The sequence below is a fragment of the Vicia villosa genome, linkage group LG1, assembly GCF_029867415.1.
Source record: "Vicia villosa cultivar HV-30 ecotype Madison, WI linkage group LG1, Vvil1.0, whole genome shotgun sequence".
NCBI classification, from domain to species: Eukaryota; Viridiplantae; Streptophyta; class Magnoliopsida; order Fabales; family Fabaceae; genus Vicia; species Vicia villosa.
The window spans coordinates 234,282,184-234,296,039 of NC_081180.1; the positions used below are offsets into that span (position 1 = coordinate 234,282,184).

Genomic DNA, 13,856 nt, shown 5'->3' on the forward strand with positions numbered 1-13,856 from the left:
GCTTCCGAGGTTTGGTCATCACATTTACAAGTTGCCTTTCGAATATGCAATGGGACACTTCTACCCTTCCATCTCTTGTGAGATCCCTTAGGAAGTAGAATCTGACATCAATATGCTTGTATTTGCCATGTATTATAGGATTCTTCAAAAACTTGATGGTTGATGTGCTTTTTCTGCCATTAGTGTCTCTTGCATAATAAGAGTTTTACACCACTTGTTAGGATAAGCAATGGTTATATTTAGTACAATTTTATTGGGCGCGTGAGATCAGTTGTTGCAGTGCAAGAGAATGAATTTGGCCTAACTTAGGCTAACTATATCAGTTTTGTCTAACCAGCATAACACTGAAATGCACAAGTCAAAACTAAAAACTTCATGTTATTTAGATTGGAAATCATCAGAAATACTCATTGCTCAACATTAAATCACAAAAATGTACAAAACAATGAAACCAAACAAGATATCCCAAAAGGACTAATAAATGCAAACAAGCTCTCCCCTCATCATACTATCAAGTTGCACTTCACAAACAAAAAACTAAATAAACTTAGGTTATTATTTATGATGACACAAGTAGTTATGTTTGTCCCCAAGTAGACCAATTAGCTTCACTCCCAACACGCGGCATCATCTGATTCCTTGACTGAGAGTCAACATTGAAGTTAGCTCCACACATAACACCCTCACTGTCAATCCTAGGCATTGCTTTCATCTTCTTTGTTGGATGCTCAAAGTTCAACAATCCATGCTCACTATGAAACAAACACCCTGAAAATTCGAATATTATACATTAGATTTTATTAGTCCCTATACAATTTTTCACATTAAAAAAATCTAATTTTTTGCTAATCAAAATATTTACATACCCTTTGGAAAAGGTGCAAATGATTTAGCACAACTTGCTTTAACAAGCTCCAAATTTTCAGAAATAACCACTGACCCATCAGCTGCAATACCCCAATACAGTCCAATTTGCCCATCAGAGCCCTAAAAAAATATCAACAATTGTTAATCAATAAGTCCCAAAAAAGTGATTTTTTTCCAACATAGGCTAATTATAAGAAAAAAGTGACTCACAGATGCAGCAAAAACAGTTTCATTTTTATGATCATAGATCACAAATCCAAAACTTCCTTCAAATTCTTTGAGGACTTGATCAGCAGGGTATGGACCTCGGTCGCGAAGTGTCCGATACGCCTCGATGATGAACATGGCCTCATTGCTTCCCTTTGATAGTCCATATTGTTTGTTCAATTGACTGAGGTTGTGTAGATTTCCCATGAAAGCACAGTATATGTTGTCCAAACCACTAAACAACCTATTTGACACATGAAACATATTTTGTATTAGCAATATATCTATGATCTATATGATAAGCACTTTTACTCTTTTTAGAAATTTGATTCCTAAAATACCCTCATACCTTTGATGAATGGAGGGTGTGTTTGAAGGGGAATAGGCCAATAAAGCATCATTTCCAAATGTCATGAAGAAGGCATTTTCGGAATTGCATGACATGAAATCTCTAAGAATTTCATGACTTGGTTTAGCTTTCTTTGTGTTTGAATTTTGAGAAGCTGGACTATTAAGCTCTTTTGGTGCATTCACCAACTTTTCTTTGAAAATTCCCAACATGTTTGATTCAAATCTTTGATTTAGTGACAATTAGCTGCATAAAAACATTATAAAAAAACATGTTAGGAATTTTGAACCATGAATGAAAAAAATATTAAATATGAAAAGTAAGGGAATGAAAATAGAGAAGCATACCAAGAAAAATAATGAGAAAGCAAAAAAAATAAGTTGTAGATGGAGAATGAGATTTGGTGAAAGATAGTTTGAAAATGGAAAACGGATGATGAGAATAATGAGGCAATAATGTAAGATATATATAGAAAAATGGTGTGTGAGAGTTTTCTTTCTTTTGACTTAAAAGATGTGAGAGAGGTGACGTGGAGATAATATCCAATCCAAACAATAAATTATGATAAATATGAAAAAGTAAGATATCTTAATCAATTTTAATACATATGCAGGCCAGATTCACAATTGATAGTTGGTCCAGTGGTGATTGGTGCTGGACTTGGTAGATCGAACCACGGTTCGATCCCCCGCAACTGCGATCGGGAGGGGGATGGAACCACTTGATGCCAGAACTCGCCCCCGAACCGGACTAAACCGGTGGTATAAAGCCAAAAAAATAAAAAGAATTAATATATAATAAAAACATTTTGATAAAAAAAATAATTTTTTTGGTTAGCAAACAGTTCCGATTCATATAGTGAACCGACTAATCTAGATTTGTGGTTCAGAGGACGGCCCTGACCAAGTCTTATTTCTACTAAGAATCGAACTCAAATAATATTCGAACGATCGATCAGTCTTAAAAGAAACTCCTTTCCCACTAGAATCCAAGTAATTGGTTAAAAAAAATCTCTTTTAATTTATAAATATTTTTAATTTTAATATAAATGAATTGATAATAGAAAAGATTTTTTTTATTGCGTTATCTATTAATAATTTTATTCCCACTTTATATTTATTTTAATTTAAAAGCAATAGTAAAAAGAAGTTGTGTAATATAATAATAGAATGAGAATCTTGTTTGTGATAGAAGAGAACGTGTTGTTGGTTGGAATTGTGAATAAATCTTATCCATTCCATTCTCATGTGACAATTATCTGACTCATCAACTTCCAAAACTACCTTACATCATCATCCACAGTTAAAAACATCATTCGTGTCTGAATCTCACAAATAACAATAATTTGAATTCAAATGGTCAATGGATTTTTATTTTGTTGTTATGGAATCATCACAAAATTGTCCCTGCCCTATTCGTTGAGACAGATTCTTGCAAGAATTCTACTGTTGTCGACACCACTAGATTTTTTTACTCCCTTGCAATTATTTTTAAACAAAAATTTTAAAATGTCCTGCTTTCAATTTAAGGTCACGATAACTGGTGTCTCTGAAATACTTTTTAAAAATATTAAATTAAAAATATATATTTTATAAAAGTAAATATTTTAATTTTTAATTAATTGTATACACGTATTTTAAAAAAAAATTACTACTTTAATCATTTAAATTTTTTTTCAAAAACACTAGTTAGCATCTCCCTTAAAATTAAAATCATAGAAATTCCATTTGAGAAAGAGGCTCGGTCATCCATTGGCCGAGGATAGTCTGAATTCTTTTTAATGAACAGACTAGGTCACTCTTTTGCCGAGGATAGGAATTTTTTATTGTTTTTTATTATTTTAATATTTTTAATTAATATAATTTTTAATTTCAATATTTTTATAATATAATATAACTTTTTTAATTAAGTCATCTTTTTTTATACTCCCTCTAGTCCCATTTATAAGAAAAGATTTCTTTTTTAGATACATTGAATAAATAATGTACCTAGATAACATATTGCCCATATACATTATTTATTCAATGTATCTAAAAAATGGAATTTTTTTTTATAAATGGAACCGGAGGTAGTAATATTTTTAAGAGAAATGCCAACGATCATTAAAAATTTAAAATGGTATATTTTTATTGAAAATATTTTATTCAATGCATTGGATATTGAAATAATTGACCTTATTAAAGAATAAAAAAATGTTTTCTTATAAATATTTGTATTCAATACATTCAAAGTAGAAATCATAAGTTTATTTAAAAAAATACTTTTTTTATTTGAAATCCTTAAAAAATGTCTACGGGACACTAGTTAACATGACTCTATTTTTAAAGATTTAATGTAATTCTAATAAATTTTTATATTATTTTTTTAATTACGACCATTAAACATTTAAACAAAAACTATTATAAATGGTATGATTATGGATGTTCATCAATTAGGAGATTTCGGATTGATTTTTCATTTATTACATATGTATAAGAAATAATACTCATATTGTATCAGAATCTGACACACTCAAAATATGAATAATAGAATATATTTTCTTCTTCTCTTTCTCTCTTATATTGTTTTATTCAGTTTCATAACACGTTATCAGCACGAAGCTCTCAGATATATTTTTCTTTGTTTATTTTAGTTTTATAAAATATATTTGTTATTCAACCTATTATATTAGGATAAATCAATTGTGATTTCCATGCATCCCAAACGATTACATGAAGAATATTAAAATATCCCCAAAAGATTTTATAAAGATTGTTTTGTTATATCGATCTAAAAATTTGTAATTTGTAATATGTTCATAAAAAGATTCTCATTCCAGAAGAATGGCACAAATAATTTTACCGCATACCAAAATAATGGTTATGGTTATATTTTTTGGATCGTTTATAACATATTTTAATTTATCCCAGAAGGATGATTATATTTTTTAGATTATCGTTTATAACAAATATTTTAATTCATCCCAGAAGGATGGTGATAGAAGGCCCAATCGCATTAAAAGACAGCCCACATAGATGATAGGTTTTGTGCCCAAATAACAATTTTCTTTTATAGTTTTCTTTTAATTACTTGTTGGGCCTGACCCGTTTATTGACCCATTAGGGTTATGTTTGTATTTAAGACAGCATGCATTGTGGCAGCAGCATTGAATGAAAAATCAAAATTTTATTTTCTTCTTTAACGTTGTTTTGTGAGTTATTCAATGGTGAAAACCCTACTTTGGTAATATATTTGTTCTACCCTATTTATCATTGGTGCTTTCATTTCTTGTTCTCATGGCTCCCTTAAAACCCCCAAATCGATCTTCCAAAGAAACCATTGATGAAGTTGTCCAAACAGCAATACAAACTTCAACCCTTCATCTTAATAATGCCTTACAAGAGACCCAACTTCAGCTTGATGAACGATTTGCCCTTGCATCCACGGATCTGCAACAGCTGAACACACGGATGGATAATGATAGGGAGATTGCGGATAAAAGGTATGATTCAATGATGTCCATTCTTACAAAGCTGGTAGTTCAAAAGTCCAACCAATCTACACCCACTGTTCACACAGCAGCTTCATTATCAGGTATTCCTAAAACAACCTCTCCCTCACCCATGAACACATCTAATATTTCCACCATAATCTCTCCCACACACACCCCTACGAGGCATTCCACAATTTTTTCTCAGCCACCCACTCAACCCACGATTTCTATTAGCCCTAGAATACCCATCACTCAACCATCTCCCTTCATTCCTTACAGCCAATATATTCCACCCTTTTCAATAGCTCAGAATTTTGCTACTTCACTTGGGACAACAGCTTTTTCCCCCAACCACTCCTTTCCCATGTTTTTCCCTTAACAAATTCCATACACCCAGCCTTCCCCCATTCCCCAATTCCCCCTTTTCGCACCCCAAAGTTAGAGCTTGCTGTTTTTGATGGTTCTAATCCCCTATAATGGTTATTTCAATCTGATCAATTTTTTACTTTTTACTAATTACCGCCTGAAAATAGACTCTCTATGATGTCCTTTTATATGAAAGGAGAAGCTTTGGCTTGGTTTAATTGGCTGCATCAAAATAATTTGTTGTTGGATTAGTTTTCTTTTATAAAAGAGTTAGAATTACGGTTTGGCCCTTCTACTTTTGAAAACCATCGGGCTGAATTATTCAAATTGAAGCAAACAAATTCTGTTGTGGAGTATCAAGCCGCTTTTGAAAAATTGGGCAACCAAGTTGTTGGTTTATCGCATGAGGCTATCTTAAATTGTTTTATTTTATTTCAGGTTTGACACCTGAGATTTAACATGAAATTGCTATTCATAAACCCACATCCATCTCTCAAGCAATTGGTCTTGCCAAATTGATTGAGTCTAAACTAAGAGAATCTAAACCTAAATACACAAAAACCTCTTCACCCAGCCCACCAAACCGCCAGCCCCTTCAGCCCCAATCTGCATCAACAAATGCAGCAAACCGAAACCAGTTTCACATTCCAATACACCACGTCTACCTATACGCCGCCTTTCCAACACTCAATTTGATCGCGACTTTACGTGTCTATTAGTCGGGATAACTGCAAGTGCACAGTCGTGTCGTGTAGTTTTAAAAGATATCGAATCCACAGGGACTATAAATCGATCTACCGTTAAAGTTACTATGTAAAGTTAAGGCTAATGATATTTTGGTTGTTTATAAATGGAAACTAAAAATCTTAATTCTAAGAAATATAATAATAAGCGGATATCAGTATGTAGTTCGTCTAACTTAGGTGATCCGAAGTTCCATTGTCCAGATTCTAATTAAATCAAAAATCTTTACTAACTATGTTATTTAAAAGTCCTCCTCTCAAACTCTCGCTCTATTGATTCAGACTACGATCTTAACTCATAATGTACGCTCTCGCCATCCCACTAGATTTAGAAACGCTTTTTGAAAACATCATATTTAATAAAATGCTCGCTTCATGAAGACGTTACCTACTTAAATCTCCTAGTCTCAAACTCTCGCTCTGTTGACTCGGATCATGCTAGTATTCCCTAACGTACGCTCTCGCCGTCCCGCGTCGGGTTTAAAAACACTTTTTGAAAATAAATAAATTCTAATTAGTTTTAATACGCTTTCGCCATCCTTAAAACTGATGTTCTATGTCTACTATCCAGTTAAAGATCTCAAACTCTCGCTCTGTTGATCTTAACCTTTATCAGTTCTAAAATCTAAAACTCTCGCTCTGTTGATTTTAGAACTTTAGCAAATTAAATTAGATACAAAACCAGAAACGGGTGATTTTCAATAAAATATATTTAAGCCAATTTATTTCGGATCCCACAGTTAAATTACTTTACATACTGTCATACCCCAAAATTTGCCCACCATATTCAAATATTCAAATTATTTCAAAATTGAATTTTTTATAAAATTTTGAGGTCATTCACATTGACGTCTTGAATTTTATAAATATTCGATTTAAAGTCTATTTTAAAATATAATAATTTACTCTTAAATTATTTATATTTTAATAAATAGCAAAATGATTTCCCATGCTTCATACACTTTCAATTAGCTTTTGTTTCAAACAAATAATATAGCGCAATTGGTAAGGAGGTAAGGCTTGCAAGTACAAAGTCTCGGGTTCGAATCCCACTTCTAACACTTTTTTCTTTTATTTGTTTCTAACTATGGTTTTAATTTTATTTTCATTTATATAAAAAAATCACAAAAAAATCATTTTTTATCATTTTATTTTTAATTATCGTATTAATTAAATAGGCATTTTTTAAAATAAGCAATTTTAACTTTTTATGCATTTTTAGTAAAAAAAATCACCAAAAATCATAAAATATTTAAAAAATCCAAAAAAAGAAGTTTTTAATCTTATTTGTCCTATATTTAGCACTTTTTATAACTTAGGGAACAAATCAATGTTATTAAATTAGTTTGATTTAAATTTTTATTAGAATTAAAACAAATTGATTTTTGGGCTTTGATTTGGTCCATAGTTTTACTATAATTATTTTTCTTCTAACCTAATTCATGATGATAAATAGGACTAACAATTCTAACCCTTACTCCGTCTCTCTCTTCTCACAAACACAAAATATTTTCTCCTACTTCTCCTTCTTCAGGGTTGCAATTCCGGTTGCAGCACAATAATAAATTTTCCAGCCTATCAGTCGAATTTTGAAACTACTGTTTCGATTTTCTCCGAATTTTTTCCAGAAGTTCAGAAAAAATCGTAGAACAATACTCCTTTAGAATAGAATTCAAAAGGATTTCGACCCTCAAAATCGCAAAATCCTCTTTTTTCTATTTTATTTGATTTAATTTCTATTTTCATATTTTCAAAAAAATCTAAAAAAAATTGTGGTTTCGTATTCTTATTTTATTTGATTTATAATCAGGTTTTTATTTTTTATTTTATTTTAATCACTTTTCTATTTTTCCATTTGTTTTTTTAACCGTAAGATTGCGTTGGTTTATGAACAGGTGTTCTATGGATTGACCAAATGGATGGTACCCCAATTGCTTTTTTGGCCAAAAACCTTTTGGTATTTGGCCAAATCAAGGTTATTTGTAATTCTGTCCATAATTTAATTTGCTAAACCCCAATTATTTTCTTGTGTTATTATTATTACTATTACTAATATTCTTATTCTTATTATTATTTTATTTTTGCAAGTACCTCCTTTGGCCAAAGGGGAGCAGGTGTCAATTCTTCCTTACAGCTTCATTACCCTTGAAAACCTTGGTAACCATTAACCCTAAAATATATATAATAGGTAGATGTTGTCCATTTTCATGAATTAGGGTTAGGATTTTATCACATTCTTTATTTTTAGGCTAATAATTATTTTTAGGCTAATTAATTTATTTTTAAGCTAATTAATTTATTTTTAGGCTAATAATAATTTTAGGCTAATTAATTTATTTTTAGGCTAATAATTATTTTTAGGCTAATAAATTTAAATTTAGGTTAAACAATTTAGATTAATCAGGTTCATTTAATCAATTGACTTTCCCTTGCCATGTTACCTTAGTGCAGTTAGGCTAAGTAATTACTGGTAGGTGTTGCCCATTAACCATAGATTTAAGTTTTTTCCCCGTAATTCTTTTAAAACACTAATTTTCTTTATTTTGCCCTCTTATTTTACTTTATTATTTATAATTTCGCCTTTATTTGCTTACTTTACTATTGTTTACTTTACTATTATTACTGTAGTGTCTTGCAGGGTTATCATCTACTTAATTATTTCTTGTGGTTTTCCCGCAAGTTTTTGCCATATTATGTAACTGCTCACAGGATGTAATAGTTTAATTAGGGTTTTTATTCCTGCCTTTATTTTTCTGCCTTACAGGTGTGTGTTTATTGTAATAGCGTAGAATCTTTATTTCTGTTTATTTTTCTGCTGTGGTTAGTAATCCTAGGGAGTGCAAGCCTTGTTAAAATGAATTAGACCACTAATTATAAGATAAATATTCGAATTGAACCACATGATTGTGCCACACACGCACCTTTAGGATAATCCTTCTTATGCTGCATGTTGCCTTTTAATTACGATTCTAAAATAGTCAAGTCCCTCGATTTCGAGGATACCTAAAGCTAATGTTTCCCTCAGTTCATAAATCATCATAAGATCATATGTCCCTTTGAAGTTGCCTTAACAAAAATGATCTTGTCCCTCGAAGTTGCCTCGGTAAATGGTGATTGTCCCAATTGCTAAGGTATCCTCGCCTGTTGCCTAAAAAAGATTAATGACTATTATATCCTTCCCTAAAGACTACCTACCCTCTATATGGCAGGGACAGTCTTATGGCGAACGATAATTCCGATGACCCTTCAACATCCAATGAAAGGACTTCCCACCCTCTTATGGTATGGATAGCCCTTTTAAACTGAAAAGTTTAAAGAACAGAAATCTTAAAATTAGGGTAGTTGCTACTAATTGCTTGCTCTGATTTAAATTCAAAAATCTTTTTTCACACTATCTTTTCAAATACTTTCAAAAACAAGGCTACACTTATTTACAAGCTAAAGTCCTTAACAAAGTTTTTACTATTCACACACTACACTTCAAACATTTTGAAAACAAAAGTGAGCTAAGCAATTAAGAGCCCATGAATAACCATGGATACAAAGGGTGCTTACACCTTCCCTTTGTATAACTTACCCCCCGAACTCAATCTCTTTTAAAAGGTCTTTTTCTGTTCTTTTAGCCTTTCTAAAAATTGGATAAAATAAAAGTCGGTGGCGACTCTTGCTATCCGCGACATTTTTAAAAGTCAGTTCTCCCACCGTATTACACATACCGATATCTAAATAAATTAGCCAGACATATTAATATGGTTAAACATGCATAAATAGATTCGGTTCATAATTTTAGGCATATTAATTGGCATACAATATATTATGCAAAGGAATAAAATTAAAGCAGTAAATAAGAAACCTGAATAATATAAATCTGAAATAAAATCTTGAATCTTGGAGTACTTGAACTTCCACCACAGGTTGGTTGGATTGTTCTTCAAATATTATTCAGCAGGAATTAAAACAAGGAAATAAAAACTAAATCTAACGTAAGGTTAGATCTGTTAAAGGTTCACAACAATTTCCGGTATAGAAATTGTTGTGAGAAAAGATGAACAGAATAAAAAAACAATTGCTAGAAAAGTAAAATGTTGGAATGAAAATAATACTAAAAACTATGGCTGGGACAAAGCATGGTCCAACCCCTTTTACATGAATACTCCCCTCTTTATATAGTGGGAATTATTGGAAGTTATCACGTGAGATGTAGTGGAGATCATGGTGGGAGAAGTTGAGAAAATCATGGGTGAGCGGACTTAGTGACTTCATTTGGTGGTTTAGAAAATGTTAATGTGCGAGGAAAAATAGGGAGCATTTGAATAAGTCTGGAGATAGGCGTCTTGGGTGAGAAAGAGGTGGAGAAAATAAATGAGAGGTGGAGACGGACGTCTCAAGTGGCTGACATGGCCTTTGGACGTGGGTGAACTTGGGAGACTGACGTCTCCTTTGATGACGTGGCCCTTGGACTTTGGAGACGGACGTCTCCATGCAATTGGGCCCTAAGACGGGCGTCTCAGCTTCTTCATAGTGGGAGCTTCAGCTCCTTCGTGGGTCGGGCTTCCACACTTGGTCCATCCTATTTGCACCCCTCACATTTGATTCATTCTATTTGCACCTCCACTTATAATATTTGCCTATTTTCTTCTTTCTTTGTCTTTTTAAGTTGATTTTATCTACATTTCATCTTCTTTTGACAAATAGTTCTCAACACGAACATAATACCTGAAACATCCAAAATACCAGCGTAATACTAAAATAAAGCAATTAAATCGAATAAAAGTACTAGCAATATGTATGTAAATCAAGTCAAATATACTATATAAATTCGTGTTATCAAACTCCCCCACACTTAAACCATTGCTTGTCCTCAAGCAATCAACCAACACGGTAAAAGAAAATAATTATGCACGATGTGAAACAAGGGCACGACATCACTCTTAGTCATACGCGGTGCTAAGCGAATGTTACATTGATAGGTTCTAGATATCAACACCAAGGATACTGTAATGACACAATGTTCAAAGACTCCCTCTTTATGCAAACCAATTCGAATTATGCCATTATAACTCAACCTATATCTCTCATTTTTTTTCTTCTTTCGCTCTTTTTCATTCAAACGCAATCACATTAAGCCCGTTATCTGTACACGCACATAGTAGGGGAAATTGGTTAGCGACTATGATCCTTTTTCTTTAGCACGGGGTTCTGGTTTTTTAAATGGTGAAGCCCCATATTTCCCAACTGCGGTTGCGGGGGATCGGACCATAGTCCACCCTACCAAGCCCATTATCAATGACCTCTGGGCCAACCAAAAGTGGGTGCTAATTATTAAATTCTTATTGGCTTAACAACCGTTGGGCTAAATGACCGGGTGAGGGTCACCTAACTTAGAAGGTTATTCTTCAATTAAATCATTTTAAAAACAGGATCATTCACTTATATTCATCGACTCCCTACGTAGTTTGTGCTTAAGATGGTGCCGACTGCTAATATAAACTACTTAAGAGCTACTTTGAAAACTTGAGCCTAAGGTCTCGACATAATGGGCATCCAAATTGATATCACATAATGAGGGGGTTTAGGGTGTCAGGACGGTATCGATGTTGTTGAAACGTCCCCAAGTCTTTCTAACAAAGCCTAAAGTGTGACGACCTATATACTTTCAGAGTGTGCATGCCATGTATCAAAAAGCAAATAATTTTTGTTGGTGGTTAAAAATTTTAAATTTCAAGGGAAATTCAATAGCAACTGAAAATCACGTATATAGACTCGACAACATAACTAGAAAACAATAAAGCAACAAATGAGAACAGTAAAGTTCCTCCCCCACACTTAAACCAAACATTGTCCTCAATGTTTTGATATAAGGTGGGAAAGGAAAGACATAACCTATATGGATGCTACAGGCGTTCCATCATGACCAAATCCACTCCGCGTCTGGAGGAAATACCTTCTCCTATCATACTCATCAATTGTGTCACCACCAGCAGCAACACTCGTAGGAATGTGCGTGGAGACCCGCTCATCTTTGAGACGATCGTCTATAGATTTTTCGCCTAGATATGGTTGAGACGTGACAAGCGATCCATACTTTTATTTTCTGCAAATTCAAACAATAAAAAGAAAAAAAATTAAATTAAAAGCTCGTGGGTTGCCTCCTACGCAGCGCTTTGTTTAACGTCGATAGCTCGATGGCTTAAGAGTGCAAGCACTCAAGGTGGTTCTCTCGAGAATGACTCCTCGGTTGAACTTTTAGCAAACCTCGTTTCCATGGCCACTTATCAAGCCATCTCACATATCCCTCACCTTTTCTTTTCTTTCTCCTGTTTGGTGGTTCATTCTTCTGAACTCGTGGTGGAGGTTCTGGATCAATTCTAAGTATAAGCTTTTCAAATTTGGGTTTAGTGATTTCATCTACCACCTCAAAATTTAACCTTACCCTCTTAACACTAATGATCTCCCTAGTTTCATGGTCCTCTAAATTTCTCTTTTTATGCAAGACTTCCAACAAGGGTGCATTAGTGTGGATATTTTCGAATACCTCCACATATGTTTTGGATTGGGATTCTACCTTAACTTCCATAAAACTTTGCAGGAAAGGAATCGGTGGGTGTAATACGGTGAACTGACTTTTAATAATCGAAAATGTCGCGGTTAAGCATGAGTCGCCATCGACTTTTATTTTATCCAAATTAATCAGAAAGGCTAAAAGAACAGAAAAAACCTTTTAAATAAAAACTGAGTTCGGGGGGTAATTTATGCAAAGAGAAGGTGTAAGGCACCCTTTGCATCCATGGTTTTCCATGGGCTCTTAATTGCTTTGCTCGTTTTTGAAAAGAAATATAGAAGAAGTGAATATGGACTTTAGCTCGTAAATGAGCATAGCCATTTTGAAGATTTATGAGAAAGAATATGAGAAAACAGTTTTAGCCAGAGCAAGGCAATTAGGAGCAATTACCTTAAACTTAGATGATAGGTTTCTTTTAGCCTTTCAGGGTGAAAGGGTCTATCCTTGCCATAAGAGGGCAGGAAGCCTTTCATTTGGAGGTTGAAGGGTCATCGAGTTATCGTTCGCCTTAAAACTGTCTCATGCCATAGAGAGGCAGATAGTCTAAAGGGAAGGATCAGAATAGCCTTTTTCGTAGGCAGCCAGAAGATACCTCAGCCTTTTCCGTAGGCAACTTCCGAGGGTCGAGGTCATATTGGTGTATCGAAGGCAGCATCATTAGGGTCTTATGACCTTTGCATAATCGAGGCAACATGGCTGAGGTATCCTCGTATTCGAGGACTGGCTATTCTGCAAAGAAACACAAGGCAACAGGCAACAGGCAACAGAGAGGTTTACCTAAAAGCGTGCGTGTGTGCACCAATCACGTGATCATATTCAATTATATTATCTTATAATTAGGTGATTCTAATTCAGTTCAGAGTTACACTCCCTAAAATTACTAACCACGACAATATAGACAGTATAATTAAAGCAATATGGGGAAGGGAAGTTGTAACCAGCGGAGGAGAGGGTAATTGAAACCAGCGGGATATAATTAAAAGCAAAAGGTTTAACACAAGTAATAATTGAGGATAGGGTTTAGGGTTACCAATACTCGTAGCTTTGGCAGTCGACAAACCCTGAAAATTGGAAAAGAAAGAATAAACAGAGGGGTGAGTGCATTATCGATTCGGAGGCAAACGAAATTAAACCTAAAAATAAGAAGATAATGAATTTAAGAATGAATAAATAAATGAGAGATACTTAGCTTTGCATTTGATCTGATATGGTTGGCGATCGGAGTGAAGCCTCGGAGGTAACCCTAAAAAATGGCAAAGGCAGAAGAATGGAGAGTGAATGTATGCACAG

The 13,856-nt window shown here is 33.6% G+C and overlaps 2 protein-coding genes across 2 annotated transcripts in view; both read right to left on the reverse strand.

The window, feature by feature from the left end:
- Positions 1-396: 396 nt before the first annotated feature.
- On the reverse strand, positions 397-1,892 carry LOC131644976 (stem-specific protein TSJT1-like). The gene is made up of 5 exons (XM_058915612.1): positions 1,771-1,892; positions 1,424-1,669; positions 1,078-1,318; positions 867-987; positions 397-768 (listed from the first exon to the last, which is right to left on the reverse strand). The coding sequence occupies exons 2-5, from the start codon at positions 1,633-1,635 to the stop codon at positions 578-580; spliced, it is 765 nt and encodes a 254-aa protein (XP_058771595.1). The 5' UTR covers positions 1,636-1,669; positions 1,771-1,892; the 3' UTR covers positions 397-577.
- The window catches only part of LOC131644975 (stem-specific protein TSJT1-like), a 77,788-nt gene continuing 64,328 nt past the window's right edge, over positions 397-13,856 (reverse strand). The window contains exon 6 of the mRNA XM_058915611.1: positions 397-551. The gene's annotated coding sequence lies outside the window, so the exon portion shown is untranslated. The remainder of the gene's footprint in view (positions 552-13,856) is intronic.

Coding starts and splice junctions, on each gene's coding strand:
- LOC131644976 (XM_058915612.1), bottom strand. CDS start 1,635: ATGTTGGGAATTTTCAAAGAAAAGTTGGTGAATGCACCAAAAGAGCTT. Junction 1,319..1,423: donor ACACCCTCCATTCATCAAAG/GTATGAGGGTAT, acceptor TGTGTCAAATAG/GTTGTTTAGTGGTTTGGACA. Junction 769..866: donor ATTTGCACCTTTTCCAAAGG/GTATGTAAATAT, acceptor TCGAATTTTCAG/GGTGTTTGTTTCATAGTGAG.